The following is an 18,533-nucleotide window of genomic DNA, read 5'->3' on the forward strand; positions in this document are numbered from 1 at the left end:
CAGAGCCAGCGTCTCGCCTTTCAAGAGCAGACCGGATCGCCTTGCATCCTAATCCAATCAGCCGGTGTCTCGGCAGCATTCATCTGCGTAATCTGCTCGCTGAGGGACAGGTCAAGTCATTTGGTGGAAATCAGGAGCCGAGTGCGCCGAGAGCGAAAACAAACACGAGTCCAGAAGTAGTGTCCGAAAACAAAGTGACTGAGTGCATTACTGGACTCTTTTATGAGATCGGACACTTTCAAGGAATCACACGAGACTGACGATGCAAAGCAGAACAAATTCTCTAAAGTCGAGCGAGATGTTTGAACTGGAAAAGGTTGAATGGCGGCACCTGGACTTTTCTTGTTTATTGAAGGAGTTTTACCTTTAATCCCAAATGCAAACCTTTAAACGCTTCAAATAGAGAGACTCCACGTGCAAAATTTAAAACTGCAGAAGCCTTTTGGACCAAAGGTGAAATATGAAAAACAAACATGAAAAGTCCGGGTGCCGCCATTCAAACTTTGCAGGCTACCACGACTTGCATGACTACAAGGATGCAGGACTTCAAATTCGGGATTCCAGTTAAGGCTTCAAATTAGAATTTGAAATTGGGATTAGGATTTCAGATTCAATTTAGATTTAAAATTTCCACCGTCCAGTTTAAAACTTTCCTTTGAGGATCATGATGGCTACTTTTGCTTTCAAATTAGGATTCAGCTTTCCATGTTCAGTTTTAAGTTTGGGTTATGGCTTCCATTCAAGGTAAGGCTTTTAAATTTAGGGTGAGGGTTCCGAGTTTCGGTTTTAAGATAATGTTTGGGTTTCCATTGAGGGCTCGTGTTTGACGTTTTGGTTTCAAGTTAAGGTCTCCAGCTAGCCTCTGAACGGGCGGTTTGAATGTCAAGTCTCGTGTCGGCTTTTCAAATTGCGGCTTGGATAAAACAAAAACAAAAATAAAATAAAAAAATTAAAATAAAAAAGCGAAAGCCGCCGAGTGTGGCTAACACCAGCCGTTGCGCTGCCCCCCCCCCCCCCCCCCCCCCCCCGCAGGCCATCGAGTGCATCACGCAGGGCCGCGAGCTGGAGCGTCCCCGCACGTGCCCCAAACAAGTTTACCTGCTCATGCGCGGCTGCTGGCAGCGAGAACCTCAGCAGAGGACGCTCATCAAGGACATCCACGCCCGCCTGCTCGCCCTCGTCAAGAACCCGCCCGTCTACCTCCACATCCTCGCTTAGACCACCACCGCCACGCCCACCCAGGCCCGGCCCCAAACAAGTCCGTGTACTAGCGCTCTTTGTTCTTACCGACAAGGCAACTCGGCACACTCATAGAACGACTATGTCCTACTCGTAACTTTTTTTTCTAGTGCCACTTTTGGCCTACTAGTATGCAATTCAACCTTACTAGTAAATGACTGCACTCTGCGGCACTACGAGGTCCAACTAGTAGGCATGTGTCACACACTCCTGGACCCTACTTGGATTACCAAAGTGTCAACTAGTAGTTTTGCCCCTCTCACTAGTGGCATGTCGTTGTCCGACTAGTGTGCAGAAATGCAATACACTAGTGGGAAAAAAAATTTTCAAATAGCTTTTAATTGGAATTTTTATTCCATTTACTTGACAGTTGATGTTCATGTACTAGTACACTCTTTGTCTTCACTAGAAGAACTGGCACGGTAGTAGGACAACCACTTTGCCAGTTAGTCAAAACTGTGCACTCATTGACTACAGTGTGCTACTAGTGAAGCAACTCACTAGTAGCATTAGTGCACAGTTGTCAACTAGTGCACAATTTTGTCTCACTAATAACATGTACATGTCCGTCTTGTGTGTAGAATGTCTTTAATGCAGTAGGCAGCAGTGGGGGGAAAAATGTTTACTAGTAAGACGGTTCTACTAGTGCGCCAAATTGTCCTGCTAGTGAGGACAGAGCACATACTAGTAGCTGGATATCGGAAGAAGAATACTCAAACGAGCTTCTCATCACGTCCTGTTCCAAAGTGGAGACAGTGTGGCCCGTTGTTTTTGGAGCCCCTGCAGGCTGTGAGCAGAACTGCGGCATCTTGCAACACAACAAGAGGACAAATGAGTCCTTCCCGCTCAAATTTTGTCAGATGATAATGATGGTGTTCATTTATGTGTATATAACCAACTTTGTGTCTCCTATATGAATATTTTTTCAATATTATCAGAATGTGTGCAGTTGTTTCATCACTTTGGAAGGCAAATATTACCCCCCCCAAAAAAAAATACTACACTTCAGCTAATTCTGTCTGTGTGCAATTTTCTATTTACTCAACTGCAGAGGGTACATGGCTGTTTTGTACAACTTGCACCTGTCAATTTCCGTTTTTTTTTTTAGGTGTGGTGTTTATATATTCACGTGAATGGAGGTCACTGTTTCAGGAAAGTAGTTGCTACTGTAAAGAGCTTCAAAATAAAAGTTGTACAGTTGGAAGTGGGCAGGAGATGTGCCTTGATGGTGTAATGACCTTCAAAATAAATTGCAGCTGTAAAACCAAGTGGTTGAGACTTGCTAGTGTAAATTACTTCAAAATAAAAGCAGTGCAGTGAGGGTAGGAGCTTTGACACGCTCGTGCAAAGGTTTTCAAAATAAAAGCCTCACAGTGAAACTGGACAGATGTGAAATACTCGTGTGACGTAATGCCCTTCAAAATAAAAGTGTTTCATTGGAATTGAGTATCAAATGTGACATGCGACAAGCTTTTTTCTTTTTTTTTTTTTTTTTTAAACATTCCAGTGTCAAGACCTTCAAAATAAAGGCCATGCCAACAATACAGCATGGGGATTGAAAAGAGACTTTCAAAATAAAAGCTGAACAAAGTGTAAATAGTGAAGGGACATCCAGACTGTATGACGTGCTACTGTCGCTGTCAATGCTGTGTGCTCTCACTTCATAATAAAGTGGACTGGGGAAAAAAAACAAAAAAACAATTATGATTGCATCACTTGATTCACTTTGACTGGCAAAAATACAAGTTACAGATACTCGTTTATAAAAATAGATTTGAAAAGTATAAGAATTAATTGAACTCCTTACATAGAAAAGTTCTAGAGCTTAATTTAGACAAAAGTAGTGGTTTACCGCCATCTTGTGGCATCTTGGTGCCAAGAAATGAAGTTGAAATGAGGGGTGTAGCATCATTTAGACAAAAGTCATGTTTTGACGCAATCTTGGTGCCAAGGAACTATGCTGAAGTGAGCTGAAGAGCTTAATTCAGACAAAAGTAGTTTTTTGTCACCGTTTGAATGAGTGGAGGTGTTTCATTTAGACAAAATTTGAGGGTACTTTTATTCGTTTGTAAACGTCTTAACGGTCTTATTTATCTGACTTGATTTTATCATATGAACCCTCACGGATCCTGAGGTCCTCTGGTCCTTTTGTCTTTTAATTTCATTATTTTCTGTTTTTATTTATTTATTTTTTTTGTAAATCATATTTAATCAAGATATACAGTAGGTGTGTTTTGTGCGTGTGTGAGTGCAGGCGTGCTTGTGGATATCTCTTTGTGTCTATTGTGAGGGAGGGAGCGGGTCTTCTTTTTTATGTTGTATTTTGATGTTTTTATTGTACAGGACTTTGAGTTGCATTTTTATGAGTGAAAAGTGCTATATATCACCATCTTGCTGTGTCTTGGTGCCAAGAAGCCAAGTTGAAGTGAGTTTGAGGCACTTCATTGATACAAAAGTGGCGCTTTGCTTCCATCTTGTGGCATCTACTGGCAATTATAAACCTTTTGTGGGGTTTTCCTCAATTACTTGTGGATTGTGTTGTGACTAGCTGTGGTGGGTGGTCGGGCAGTGTACTCAAATAAAGTACAGAGACCTGAAAGTTTACGCGGGTATGGTCAGGAAAACTGTGGTCGTCAGTTTTAGGCTTGATGCCCCCTCGATGCCCCATAATGTGCTAATCATTAGCACATTCATAAGCGCTCATGTGCCGCCAGCCTTTGAAACGTCACACCAGCAAACACACCTGCCCAATACATACAACACATCTTCATTTTGGCTCCAACGCCTTCACAAAACGCCTTCTTTCAGGTTTGAAGCCATGAGTGAAGCCATGAGCCATAAATAAAACAACAACGCTCCAACTAACCGCGTCTAAGGTGCATATTAAAATGAAACGGAGACTTACCTCACGACACAGCTTTTTACAACGAAGCATCTCATCGATCCATAATTGAACAAGTCTTCTTCTTCTAATGGATATTTTATGGCGGTTGGCAAGAAACTTTCAGGTGCATTACCGCCACCTACTGGTAAGGAGTGTGAACCAGGTATGCCCCGAAACAAATACCCCAGGAGAGTGAAAATATTAATACATACCTAACCAACAACAACAGTAAACGTAATGACAACCAACATACCTAACAATCCCTATTATATTTTCTCAAATTCTCCTCACCAATCCTGTAGCTTTTAAATATCTATATAGAAGCTGGCAACCTTATTGAACACGTCAATGTAATCCAGCGAACCTTACTATTTTCACTCGTTATTGCTTTAAAAAAAAAGGCTGCAATCAGCAGACGGCCGTGTGCACGCTTCCGGCCGTGAAATCGTGCTTTATTTGAGTATCTGCTATTTTCACCGCTTTAAATGGGTTAGAATTGCATGAAAATTGCAGACGAAGTAGGAAAGGACCATTAGAATCGATCTGTGATTTAAATAATGATGATAATAATAATTATAATAGTTTGACCATATTTGGCCGTCTGAGATATTTGGTGACAGTGACTATATAATTTTACTTTTATTTTTCGAGGTCACAATACTCCTACAATTTACAACTACAATTGAACAAAGGAACACACACAAATAAAATACTTTGTTCAGATATTGTGCAGTTTTGGTGTCGCTCGCAGCAGGCGTGTCATGCCTGCTGTTTCCTCTGCTGTCAAATGTCTCTGAGGAAGGCGAATGCTGATCACCGAAATTGCACAATGCCTGAAGAAAGAAGTTAGAAACTTTGACTTAAGAAGACATGATACACGTTTTTGAGACAAACAATATACTGTAACAAATTGGGTTATCTGTGTTGTGGCGACATTTGTGTTTTGCTCAATTTTGTTATTTCCGAGGTTCCTGAATGCATCACGCGACTCTGTCATATTTCCGAGTGCACGTTGATGGTCTAATTCCTGCGTTTAATTGGAGATAGCAAACTGAAAAAGTTGGCAAACCAGATGACTCAAGCCTGATAACGGAAGTTAACACACAGAAGGACAATCTGACCTATTTTTTTTCCCAAGCAGCTGCATTTATTACACAAATGTAGATCAATGACAGTACAAAGCAGATATAAAGTAAGTATTTATTTATACATTCAAATGGTTGTTTTATGAGCATATAAAACATTAAAAAGCACCCATATTGTTTGCTGGTTCTTTCTAGTCAAAACAAAACATCCCGCTATTATTAAGATACAAATGCAGAACCATACCGACAAGGCAGTAACAGTGATCCAGTCAGGAGTACTGGCACTAAATGTATCAACCATTACACGTGTGGAACAACAACAATAATAATATTAATAAACAGTGTGTGTGGACTGTACAAATATAGCAAATATAGTGGACTTTTCTGGGGATTTTATAATGCAAGCTTTGCTCATATATAAATAAACACAGGAGTTGGACCGAAGAGCAGATTAAAAGAAAAAAAAAACAGGTTTGTAAATAAAACGTTTGCAAAATTGCATTAAATTACAGAAGCACATTGCTGCCACAACAGAAAAAAAAAAATTCTGCGTGATCAATTTCACGCTGAAACATGGAAAATGTCACATTTTAATGTGATACATTTCATCTTATAACTTGTTAAATTTCACTTTACAATGTGTTAAGTTTTGATTTCCGCATTCAGCTCAACAAAACAAAGCAATTCAGGCGGAGTATTTTTTGTCTTTTAAAACTAATGTTACTCGCTGCGTAATTGCACTGCTCTTCTATAACACAGTAAAAAATAAAAAAATAAAAAATAATAATAATAATAATAATAATGAGAAGTTTCTAAAAACGGGTTAAGATTTATAAAGTTGTCACATGCCTACACGGCCAGTCCCCTGAACAGGAAGAAATTGCTTCATTTTGTTTGGCCAAATGCCCAAGTCAAACTTATCACATTATAATGAGAAACTAACCACGTTAAAACGTGAAATTTATGTTTTGATGTGAAACTTATCTCGTTAAAACATGAAACGTACCACATACAATGAAACTTGTCACATCAAAATATGAAACATACTCAAATGTGGAACTTAGCACGTTATAACAAAAAAAAAAATTCATGTTACAAAGTGAAAACGTTTATCATGAAAATTTCATTATGTTATGTGGCACTGAACTTTCTTTTTCCTGGTGTTGCAACAATACGCTTTCGAATGCCACGAATTGGATACAATATTATGATTGGAAGTGTGTGTGTTGTGCTAAAAAAATGCAATAAGTGCTTTGTGTTTTTCAATGAAAAAACTGGAGCATTTGCTAACCGTCGCAAGTAGTCAAGATGCGCCTGGGAGAAAAGCCATTGATGACCTATGACCTCAAGTTAAATGGTCACCAATGTAAATTACGGGCAAAACATCTTGAACTGACAGCTCACAAAAGTGTAACTGTTTTCTTTAAACGCCGTATTTTGGGTTCCAATTGCGTCTTTGCCAAAGAGACGTCATTCTGACAAAATGTTGCCAAACTGCTCCCGCATAAATCTGACTTCAAGTCCCAAAAGCTTTCGCGGTGCTTTCTGCTAAATAAAAGCGCTTCCTTTTTTTCCCCCATTTTCCCACCACACTTTGTCATGGGCGTCTGCTCTCACTCCAAAAATGTCTTCCTTCAGGTTGAAGGTCTACAAAATTACAATTTTGCTCAAAAAAACAGAAGTAACAACTTCAAGATATTTCAAGAATAACATGTATTTTACTTTATGCAGATTTAATAAATCTAAAATTCTGATCGATTTCTCGAATGGTACATTTGAAGTGACAAGTTGTTTGTTTAAAAACTTTAACTTTGGACATTTGGCCAAAGAGGATATTTTCGGATAAAGTCATCGTGAGGCACAATTGTGTTGGCGGTGAATGCAAACGTCCCCCCTAAAAAAAAACTCTCACTCGCGCCCCCTGGCTACTTAAAAAAAAAGATATCAATGAAATAAAATATAGCAATTCCAAGAGCTCGTACTTGAACAAACTCCTACGAGTTCGGAGGTAGGAACACAAAACAAACTGAATTGGATATTTTAAATTAAACGGCGTGACGTCATCGTCGGAGGTTAGATTACTAAAAATAGAAATCTAAATGTGTCGTCTGGACAACACAAAGAGCAAACTCAGTTGCCGTGGGAACTCAAACTCAAAATTGCGCAATCAAGAAAACTCACTTGCACCACCTGGTGGCTTCAGAGAGTAATGCCAGGTCTCACATAGCATACATCTTTACTTACATTTTTCCAGCGAAGCTCGGTCAATTTTCTGCTTTGTGTTGCGAGCCGACGAGTTACGAGCGAGCTTCGGGTATGGAAAAAGCCAGCCAAGGAGATATTGTGCGATTGGAGTTACGAGCGCGTTGCAGATATGAAAACGATAACAGAACAAACAATCTCACAAAAACAAGCTCATTCGCTCACGCCTGTGTAAAATAAAAGTATTGCTTTGGCACCATCTTGTTAAAGTGAGGGGAGGAGCTTGATTTAGACCCAGTCCAATAGAAAAGTAGTGCTTTGCCGCCATCATGTGGCATCTGTAGGTAATTATAAACCCTTTTAGGAGGCCTCAATGACTCGTATTATTACTTTTATTTACTAAAACAAGTAACCCCTCGCCCCCCCCAAAAAATAATAGCTGGAGTATTATTGACATTATAGTAGAGATTACAAATAAGTCAATGAAGAGGTGTGGATGTTAAGGAAATGAAGAAATGCAGAATGCTAAAAACTAAAAGCTGGTCATTTTTGGGGGTAAAAGTCACCAGCGCCTACTGGTGGCCACAAAGTGTACTGGCCAGTCAGCATGCGGTCACTTTTTGGAAGGCTTCAAAGTTTTTGTGGGTTTTTTTTTTTTTTTTTGTAAACGTCAGGCACTTCTCGCCACCGGGCGCCACTTCATTGCGCTAACACACTCACTGGTCCTTGCCGTTGCCCGGCGGCGGTTGCCGTGTCGGCGGTTGCCAAGGCGCCCGTCTGAGCAGCGGCGCGCTGAAGAGGGCGATGACGCCCAAGTTGAGGGCCAGGCCGAGCGCCAGCACGCCGGCCGTGCCGGGCAGGGAGGGCGCCGCCCCCGCCGCCTCAAGCCGCGCCCGCCGCGACGTCATGTCACACAACACCGCCTCCATCTGGAAGTGTGTCGCCAACACCGCGCACACGTGGAACAGTTGGTGGCTGTGCCCTGCACGAACACACATTGAAGAAGAAGAAGACTAGAGTGGAGCTCCGCATACCTGTGGATCTTCAGCAGCCCACGCATTTGCATATTCACAGATTTTTTTTGCCGTCGACTACACTAAAAGTGAAGTTGGTCAAGGAGCTAGAATTTCCCAGACAAGACCTTCCCTCTTCCAATCCCACCTGTTAAAAAAACATACTTGACAAATCGATAGAGACAGAGAATGAGGAAATGATGCTGCCCGCTTTCCACTTAAGCTCAGTGTTGTCACCATGTGGCACAAGGTGGTACTACATGAAATACTCCTAACTCAAACATGGGACTTGCTGTAAAAACCCATTAAAAATGGGTCACTTAAAAATCTGCCATCTGGCAGGGACATCAATGGTGGACTGTGAAATGGGGGGCGGGGCTTGACTGGGTCAATAACATCAAAACAGCAGCTCGATATTAAATCGGCATGTCGCCAAACGTACCAAAGTAGTCGAAGCGCCCTGGCGCCAACCTCTCGGGCAGGTGTGCGGCGAACAGGAAGCAGGTGAGAAAGGCCAAGGTCACCTGGTAAAAGTGGCTGAGCAGAGCCTCGCTGAGGCTGCAGCGCCCCCCGCAGCACAGGAGGAGCTACGCACACACACACAGAGAAAAAAAGCGCCTCAACGTCACGAGAGTCAAAACCTAAAATGGAAACTGTTTGCATGAAGCACAGAAAAGACCTCCACCAAGGCCAAACGATAAATACGAATGGTAAATACACTAATATAGTGCTTTATCTACACCATATGGTGCCCAAAATATGAATATTACAAGCTAGAGGCGGAGTAACAGAAATAGTTTGTAAACTACTTGCAAAGCAAAGCTGGATTAGGAATTTGCTGAAATTGCAGTTGCACTCATTGGCAGTCATGTGGCTCACAAGTGTCCAAAATGCACATTTGTATGGCTGTGTGCCTTTAAGGGGAGTGGCCTAGTGAGTGATATCAGGAGCTGGAGTCTGATAGGCCAGAGCGTCTCACTACCTCAACTGCTGCATTTTTTTCCCCCCACTTCACTCGAGCTACCGCCGTGCGATGACGGCATATGTAGGAAACGAGGAGAACTACGTGTTCAAGTGGCTGACCCGGTAGAAGACGGGCAAGCTGTCAAAGACGAAGGGCACCACAAAGGCGGCGGTGCGCAGCACTTTGCTTCTCTGGGGGAAGTGGAGCTCCACAAACCTGCCGGGAGAAGCACACACACAGGCGTCATCCATTTGATTTGTTTTAGCAGCCCCTGTAGTTGACCTGCACTGCTTCCACTAACAACATGAATGTATTTGAATGAATTCAAATGTATTTGGAGGCCACTCCAGTCTGCTGTCAATGTTGTGTTGGTGCATGTCGTCGTCGTCGTCGCCGCCGGACGCACGCAGCCACCCGCCCACCGGTCCGGTCGCCGAGCAATGCCGTTTGTCAAGTTTTGAAACGCGGGCGCCGTCCACGTCGTTCTGAGAAAAGCGGGACAGCGGGTGTGTTTCCTCCTGACCGTGAGTAGCAGGAGAGGCTGGTGCACAGCAAGCTGTTGCCCACGGCGATGGGCACAAAGTGCCGATGCAGCCAACCGTTGAGCCAGCCGTCGGGCATCACGTAGCAGCCGTAGCAGATGGCGCTGCCTGGAAAAGTGGCATGGGGTCGTGAGACACACGCTGCACACCAAAAGGCCAAGACATGATGGTTATCCCGTGGCTTTGCGATGCATCCCGGCCGGTAATACCACTTGCGGCCTACAGGGGGGCGAGAGTGAGCTACCGTTCAATTAAATCGAAGGAGTCTCCTTCTCCAAATAGGACCCCCTCTCTCGCAAACTATATTCAACTTTTTATTTGACATTCATTTAGTATGACACATATCTTGACATTCATTCATTCAGTAATACGTAATGCAAAAAAAATGGATTTTGAAATATCTTGGACGGAATACAGGAAACAGTAAGACTACTTCTAATTACTTGAAAAAATATATATATTTCCCCCAAAATAAAGCTTTTTTTTTTCTTGGGTTCTTCACAACTTAAGACTTTGTCAGCAGGCTCCTCGAAATAAGAACTGTTGGACACTTTATTAGGGACACTAGCGCTTGCTAATGACATTCAACAAAACAAACACAGTGAAACATTCTGCTTCCGCGACGATACACAAATAGGTACTCGGGTTTTCTTTTCCTTTGACCCTCGAGTGTCACTAAATAAGCTCACCATCGAGACACTTTTTGGCCGTTATCATCTTTGCTGAGACGAATTGGAACATTTGGGATCTGAAGAGATGCTACATGTGTACCTAATGAAGTGTCCAAAGGTAATTCTAGAAAGTCTCCATACCATGAAGGGCGTGTGTCGCGTGTACACTACAGTGTGAGAGTAATGAGTCACACGCGCCATGAAAACAAAGAAGATGTACAAGTTTCGCTGAGCCAGTTTGTACACGTCAGCAGCTTGGAACGCCGACAACAAGAGTGCGACCCGCACGCTCACAGACAAACTGCTACTTGGCTGACTGCAGTCCAACAGTTTCGGGATTGCCAGCCAATCGTGGCTCAACATTTGGAACGTCGAAAAATGTGCAGCTAATCCATGTGATTGTTATCCAAATCGGTTTTGGCCAATCTCTCTCACGGATGATCGGTATTGGAATCGGGACCATAAAACCCTGATCGGAACACCTCGGATGTGTTCATTTGTCACATGAGAGATTGCATATGTGATTGGAAATGGAAATACAGTGGACTCCTGCTATTTGACGAGAGGGAAGCGAAGAGAGAAAATCCACATCCTGTATAATTGACCGACATTACAAATGTATTGCAATCCTTTTTTTTTTAACCCCAAAAATTCTTGAACCACCATTACGCATTTTTCATGAAAAAAATATTTTAAATTTAAAAAAAAAAAAAAAAAAAATCTGTCAAAAGGTGACTGTGGGTACAAAAATCTTTTTCACAAACTCACAGTACCTTTAAACAGCCAATGTGAAGATTTTTTGTCATTTCACATGAACTCATTTATTGCTATGATTTAAAAATGACGTTACTTGGCGATGAAATTTTTTTTTCCTGCCTGCCAAATATCAGAATCATAATCAATCATTGATCAGAATGATCGGTCGGGCCCTACTTGGCGCATCGCAGTCTCACCGTGTAGCAAGCTGACCGGCGTGTACGAGCGAACGCAAAATGGCCGGCGACGGCATCTCGCCGACTCATGGTGAATTATCATCACTATTCCAATTTGTGTGGTTCGGAAAGCCACGCAACGGAGCGACTGACGGCCTCTGCCCGGGCCCGAGAAGCGCCAGGATGCGTTCCGTGGAGGCAGTGCGAGGATTGACTCACCCAGGCTGTAGAGGCTGAGCGCGCCGTAGTCGAAGAAGTAGCAGATGTGGCGCCACTCTGGCGACATGGCGCTGAAGGTGTGCGCGCAGCAGGAGGTGAACGGGTACACGCACACCAGCAGCATGTATGCCAGCAGAGGCCACGTGTAGCTGTCGCTCGCCAAGTTCATGCTGGAGCACAGCGAGGCCAGCCTCCACGCAAAGTACCTGACGCACGCACACACACACACACGTTTACAGTTAACCCTCAACCTCGATATACTGTGCTGCATTATTCGCATACTGCACATTTTTTTACACCTGACCAGACAGGAAAAGTATGCCCCACGCACCACGTTGGCAGGAAGTGCGTCCAGATGTTGACGGTCTCGTTGTTGATGTGGAAGCTGCTGAGCACGCAGTCCAGTGCTGAGCTCTGCGGGTGGCGGTAGCCCGACAGGATGCCGTCCTCATGGAACACCTGAGGAGCAAACGCCGCCGGCGTTACAAACGGTTCCGGGCCCACTTCGTACCAGCCCTGGAATTCGCCTAAAATGGCCGCTTCCAACCAAAATGGCAAACAAGACATTTCGAGCCCTCTTTAGGATTTACATTTGGATCCAATTTTATGGTGGATGGTGTAGTCAAAAGTGCTCGGGCTTATAGCTCCACCCACCATCCAGAATCCAGAGTACCCGTTTCGAAATTTGTGTCTCATTTGGGTGAATTTTTCATAGGAATTGGTCAAAGTACAAGTTATTGAATCTACCCCCAAATGGCTGCTTCAAACCAAAATGGCGGACTTACCATCACATTCCTCAATAATGGCTGCTATTTCGGGTAACTAGTCATCCAACATGTTACTATATTGAAAATCGTAGTCTGATTAAAGCTACCGTTCAAAGTGTTACTTTGCGATAAAACAAAGATGGCAAAATGGACAACTGTAAAATGTCCATCTTCAGGGGGGCCAATAGCAGACAATGACCAAGTAATTACCCACGTTTGGAAAAACTGTCAAGTTGAGGCACAAGTAAGTCAAGGCAGCACTGCATTTTGGGGACTTTTGAAGGATAAATGTGAAAAAAAATTGTGGGTGAAGATGAGCTCAGCCGTCCTCACCTTGGGCACCTGGTGGACGTCGAAGAGCGGCGGGAGTTTGACACCGAACACGGCGGCGGGCGAGCCCAGGGCGCCGCCCCCCCGCTGGCACACCTCCCCGAGGCGGGCGCGGCCCCTGCGGCAGATGAGCAACCAAACGGGGTAGTCGGCGCCGGCGTCCGAGCGGCCGGGGGGCTCCCAGCGCAGCAGGCAGCGCCCCCAGCCTTGGCTCCAGGCGCCTCCCACGCCGGTGCCCAGCCCACGCCACACCGGCAACACTGCAGCGAGAGCGGGAGAAGTCGCCGTCAGCCGCCAGCTTGAAAACAAAGGCCTCCCTCAAATAAACAGGAGGAGTCCGCAAGCATGTTGACGTGGTCACGCCTGCACGCAAAAAGCCTTCAAGATCATTTTGCTGCCAGACACAATTAATATTCCATTTGCAAATGCAATTTGAATAAATGATTCAAATTCAGCACCACATGAGCAAAAGTGCCTCAAGAAAAACACATTGAGGACTACATTTGGCTGTCCAACTTTGTTTAATATATAAGTTCAGCTGTTGAGCTTTAAAAAAAAAAAAAAAAAAAAAAAAAAAAAAAAAAACTCCATAAACTGTTATGTGATAAGGTCGCTTGTTTGAGTACTGTACATACTCTCTAATAAAAACTTAGAAAAAAAAGAAAAAAATTAAAATGGCAAAATCATTATTTTCAGTGATATAAAATATGCTGTTTTATATTTTTAATTCAAATATAAGAAATGATCTGTTTTATTATAGTTACTCTGGTTGTTTTTCATTTAAATTTATCATACTTAATCAAAAGGTGGAAAAAAATAATATTAATATCAATATTTTTTACTGTTTTGGAACAATAATATGGATACTTTAAATTGCACATATTTTATAATAAAACAATCAAACTACAAATCTATAATACAAAAAAAACATTTCAAATTTAGAAACAAAGGGGAAAAAATGAAAACAGATGTATTTTTTTGGAGGCAGTTGGCATCCAAGCAGCAGCTGTGTTTGGGCTGTTCCGAATACCTGGAAAACTTTACGTCTTTCTTTTTTTTTGGAAGGAAAAAAAAAACTCATATCAGAGAGGTTTGTTCAAAAATATTCAAATCACTCAAACGGTTAATGACTTGAAAATAATGCTGAGCGTCATTTGCATTGACTACCCAGGAAAATCTAAGAAAAATATAATTTGCATATATATATATATATATATATATATATATATATATATATATATATATTTTTTTTTTTTATGGAGAGACGAGCCTCACGTTAAATTGGTTTGTCTGTGTTGAAGACTTCCAGCACTGTCATTTATGTAACATGGCTTCACGATTGAGTACATACTAGATGCAAGGTGTTGACGCTTTCGGATGTGTTTTTTTAGGTGGCATTGTCGCCATCTTGTGGCATCTATATGCAATTACAAGTTGTGTGTCAATTCTCCGCAGCTTTGCGACGGTTGTCGCTCCCCATCGCTGTAAATCAAGACCAGCCCTGTCTTCGGGTGATCAATAATCCAAATGAAAGCAGGCACCCCAATCAAAGTTGCTTTCGGCTCGGGCCGCCAGCCTCCCGGAGCCCACAGCCGCCCACCTCCCGGTCCAGGCTCCGGTCCCGGCCTCTTTGTCGGTTACAAAGTTGTCTTTGTGCGCACGCACAAGCCACCGCATTGATAAGCACACAATCAAAATGGCCTCCCGCCGCTGGCCGCTGAGGAATTTGAATGTTGGAAAGACTTCATTTCCACCGAGCGGTTTTAAATGTTCAGATACAAAGTCAGTGAAATGTGTTTTCAATGACAATGTTTCAAGCAAAGTCAACTGAGAAAAAAAAAAAATTGGGGGGAGGGAAGCTCGTATTAAGAAAAGGAACTTGTATTTTGGATGAAAAATGTCATTTTGGAGATTTTCTTTTTAAAAAAAAAAATAATAATAAATCATACTCTCTATTTTAGAAAAAAATCAAGGGTTTTTTCCCTTTGAAAAGAGGGTTTATATTTGAGCAAAATGTGCAAATCTTTAGTTTTTTTTCCCAACACAAGGTCAACTTTTTGTCTTCCATACTTTGTATCTTTTGAGCTGCTTTCTCTCCTTTTTTTTTTTTTTTTTCTAAATCTCCAAAGGAGATTTCTAGTGTCCGAATAAAGAGCGTTCTCTTGCTATGTGTCAATGTTGAGCCAAAGGAAAGTGTTACAAGGGCATGCGCGCGTTGGTTTGTGCGTGAGTGGAGTTCCCATTTCGGGCGGCGCTGCTGCTGTGAGCTTAAAAAGGTGTTCCTGTTCCTCGTCGTCTTCACCTGCACAGGCTCCTGTTGACATTTCTCACACGAAAGTTGCGACATGTTACGCAAACACAGCCACCTGCATTGTGCTCGTTTCACAGAGTGACACAATTGTCAGTTGACTCCAGCTTCAACCGTCCTCAACTCATCTCGGCATCAAGCAACTAAGTCACGTTGTTGGTTTTTCTTTTTTTTCATATAGACAACTCACAAAGAGTTAACGCCACACACACAGCATGAGCACAATTACAGTGTTAAGCAAATAGTTGTCGATTCTACTACAAAGGCAGGATTTGAGAAAAAGTCTTTGCCAAATAAGTCGCGCATTCCCCCCCCCCCCATAATAAATTTAAAAAATTATTTTCAAGACCAAAACACATGACTGAGTTATGTTTTTGGTATGCGCATTGATGAAACAAAAATGAATCATGATTACATCACCAGTGCAGCTGTTTCACTACAAGAATGCGCAACCAGGGGACAGTGGAAAATAATGTCTGAAAACTCAATCGTTACCACCAAAATTGACGGGGACATCTCTCCTCGTGTCCACTTCAACTCGGAAAAATATTGGAACGATCGCCCTAATTTGGGATTTTATGGATGTTAAGTATTTTCCTCCCGAAGAGACTGAAACTTTTTGTGAATAGTGAGCATCTATGGAGAAGAAACACTCAACATCCTCAAAATCCCAAATATTGAGGTGGTCACTCTGATATGTTGAAAAGTGCGATAGGGCATAAGTAGTTGTCCACATCAATTTTGGTGACAAGTGATTAATCAGACATTAAGCAACATGAAGATTTGTATTTTTTTGTCCATAAAGAGTTTTCAGACTTGCATTTTTCTTTCACGAAACAAAACTGTGATTCATTTCACCTGTGCAGCCGTTTGAATCGTGAGCAAATGGAGCACTAAAACGACATCAGTACAAGAATGGTCAGCAAGTGCTAAAACGAGTCATTATCAAACTTGTTCTGTAAAAGTGATATCTTAAAAAGTGACGTAAAGAGTCAAATACAACTTTTTTTTAAAACTTCAAATGGAGCACATTTTTCAAAGTGACGGTTCAGTTGTATTTAACTTGAGGTCAGTCAGATTTTTTTTTTTCTAAAAATACAGCGTCTGTATTTTTAATCTTGGCCATTATGGGAAGCACAAAAAATATCTTCGGAGGTGGAACATGTGTTCCCCAAGAATGACGCCGGCCAACGTGTTGACAGTTGCGGACTAATTCAATTCAGTATAGCACGTGAGTGCTAGACAGCTCCTTCCCACGGCTGACTTTGCTGGGACGCCCACGCCGAACGTCTTTTAGTTTGGACGACTTTCCACGAAGGAACAAATTAAAAAAACAAACAAAAAACTTAGCGAAGTGAGGATGGGGCCGCGCAAGAGTGAGAGGAGCCAATCATCGACCATCATTTGTGTCACGACCACTTGGGCGTCCACTTACCGCGACTGCCGGCCATCAGCGTGTGACGGTGCCTCAAGAAAACACCAACTTGGAAGCGTCTTTTCAAAGCTGCCCGTCGTCTCCTCGCGTCGCTCGTTTAATGTCGCGTCTAGCGTGTCTCGCAAGCTTTTTGTTTTTTTTGGACCTTCTTCCACTTACTGGCACCGCCCCGCCCTCACACCGACCAATGGCAAGCGACCTCGGCGCACACGTGACGCACAATGGGCGGGATGCAATCGAGGCGGTGGCTCCAACAACACAAGCCACGTGCGTACGTGCGCGCGCCTGTCTACTCGAGCGAGAGGAGACGCGCGTGTACGTACTCCTTCTGGAATTCCACATGTTCGCGTTGCTTTGAAATGTGGGCGGTGACGTCACGGCCACGGACCGCGGAAGACTGAAAGAATCATATAAACAGCCAATCATCACTGCCGTGTTATATGGAAGCGTATTGCTGCCACAGCACAAACGGGAAAAAACAAATAAACCACGTTACAAAATTTAAAATTTCACAACATAACGTGTGCCCTGCGATTGGCTGGCAACCAATTCAGGGTGTCCCCCGCCTACTGCCCGAAGACTGCTGGGACAGGCTCCAGCACTCCCCGCCACCCTTGTGAGGACAAGCGGTATAGATAATGGATGGATGGATCGATGGACAATATAACGTGGTATGTTATCAGTTTTACTTTTACATTCAGGAAAAAAAAAAAGAAAGAATTTCTTTTTTTTCTGGTTCAGGTCACTGGCGAAGTCTTTTTTGTCCTATTAATCAAAGGCGGTGATTAGCTACGCAACTGTTCGGCTCTTGTTTAGTAAAGCACTTCAATAAAGGCCAGGTGTTGAACGAGATTTGAGATTTAGTAGGGAAACAAAAGAAAAGGAGGGGGGACTCCTGTCACGTGACTTGACACCAGTCACACTTCAGTTGCAAGTTTTCGGACTTACATGTAGTACTGCAAAACACTACTTGCAAGCCCATGACATGACTTGCATGGCAAGTGTTGTCTGCCTGCATGCCTGCTTACAACCGAGAGGGCGCATTTTCAGCACACGTGCCATTTCTTTTAGCTTTGCAAGTTCGAGACAATTATGAGCGCCAACGACAACTAAGATAGCTTCTCCAACCACTAGCAGGTCAAACGTGAAGTCGGCTTCATGTGGGTAAAGGCACAGTTGTTGCTTTGGAACAATTCAGCAACCCCAAAACGGGATTGTCGAGTTGTTGGCTCAACGGGTGGCAACTTGCAGATTGAGCTGCTCAAAGAGGCAACCGGCCGCTCAGCGTTCACCGCTTCCCAACCGTTGACTGCAGAAAAACGCCCTCACTTCATTCACACAGGTGCGTTCAAATCAGGCGCCACATCCTGAGGAACAGGATCATTTCAATTTAAGGAGGTCTTAACTAGCCACAAGTTGGTGCCAGAGCACTACTTTTGTCGTTATTGACAGGGCTTTGGCATAAAAGAAAATGGTACCAAACAAAACTCACACATGAACTCCAAAGACGCCAGCAAGGACCTCTGCGCGGATGGCATCTCTCAGGGTCTTGACTCCTCTCACGCGAAAAAAGTCCCTTCAAGTCATTGCGCCTTCTTCATCTGCGCCAAATAAGTGTCTGCTACTTGCCCTGCGCAATGGGAGCACAAAGCGGTGCCAGTCGCCGTCCCAGCTAGCACGCGGGCGCGCACCCACGCACACACTCTGCTGTCATCTGATTGGCTGCCAACGGTGCATGTGTTAAGAGGCCCAGAGCAGAGAGAGGACAAAAGATGGACGAGAGAAATAACCCCCCCCCCACCCCCCCTCCGAGAGGCTGAAGAAGGGGCCTCCTGCGAAAAAGTCAACACTTTGTTACACGCACATGACGGCCCGCATATCGAGGAACTCCTAAATAGTCACTCGTATTTCAAGGCACCACTTTACATACGCTGCACTCCAA

General features: G+C 43.4%; 2 protein-coding genes and 1 long non-coding RNA gene across 6 annotated transcripts in view; 1 reads left to right on the plus strand and 2 right to left on the minus strand.

The window, feature by feature from the left end:
* Positions 1–2,507, plus strand: part of ntrk1 (neurotrophic tyrosine kinase, receptor, type 1) — a 29,262-nt gene extending 26,755 nt beyond the window's left edge. Inside the window, exon 17 of the mRNA XM_086037268.1 lies at positions 1,033–2,507. Within this exon, the coding sequence (XP_085893394.1) occupies positions 1,033–1,218 (186 nt within the window). The 3' untranslated portion in view covers positions 1,219–2,507. The remainder of the gene's footprint in view (positions 1–1,032) is intronic.
* LOC147143046 (uncharacterized) overlaps positions 1–4,188 on the minus strand; it is a 49,032-nt gene extending 44,844 nt beyond the window's left edge. For all 3 annotated transcript variants that reach the window (XR_015087758.1, XR_015087757.1, XR_015087756.1), the window contains exon 1: positions 4,145–4,188. This is a non-coding gene — a long non-coding RNA (uncharacterized LOC147143046). The remainder of the gene's footprint in view (positions 1–4,144) is intronic.
* Positions 4,189–5,309: 1,121 nt separating this feature from the next.
* Positions 5,310–18,292, minus strand: paqr6 (progestin and adipoQ receptor family member VI). Of its 2 annotated transcripts, none has more exons than XM_086037270.1 (8): positions 18,084–18,292; positions 12,852–13,108; positions 12,083–12,210; positions 11,752–11,957; positions 9,911–10,037; positions 9,507–9,603; positions 8,866–9,010; positions 5,310–8,392 (listed from the first exon to the last, which is right to left on the minus strand). In XM_086037270.1, exons 1-8 carry the CDS (start codon positions 18,127–18,129, stop codon positions 8,127–8,129), a joined length of 1,272 nt encoding a protein of 423 aa, XP_085893396.1. In that variant the 5' UTR covers positions 18,130–18,292; the 3' UTR covers positions 5,310–8,126. The 2 variants fall into 2 exon arrangements, with proteins under 2 accessions (XP_085893396.1, XP_085893397.1); XM_086037271.1 differs by lacking the exon at positions 18,084–18,292 and adding an exon at positions 16,592–16,756.
* Positions 18,293–18,533: the final 241 nt, after the last annotated feature.

The sequence above is a fragment of the Filicampus tigris genome, chromosome 8 (genome assembly GCF_054856515.1).
Source record: "Filicampus tigris isolate MCC_2025a chromosome 8, RoL_Ftig_1.0, whole genome shotgun sequence".
Classification (NCBI taxonomy): Eukaryota; Metazoa; Chordata; class Actinopteri; order Syngnathiformes; family Syngnathidae; genus Filicampus; species Filicampus tigris.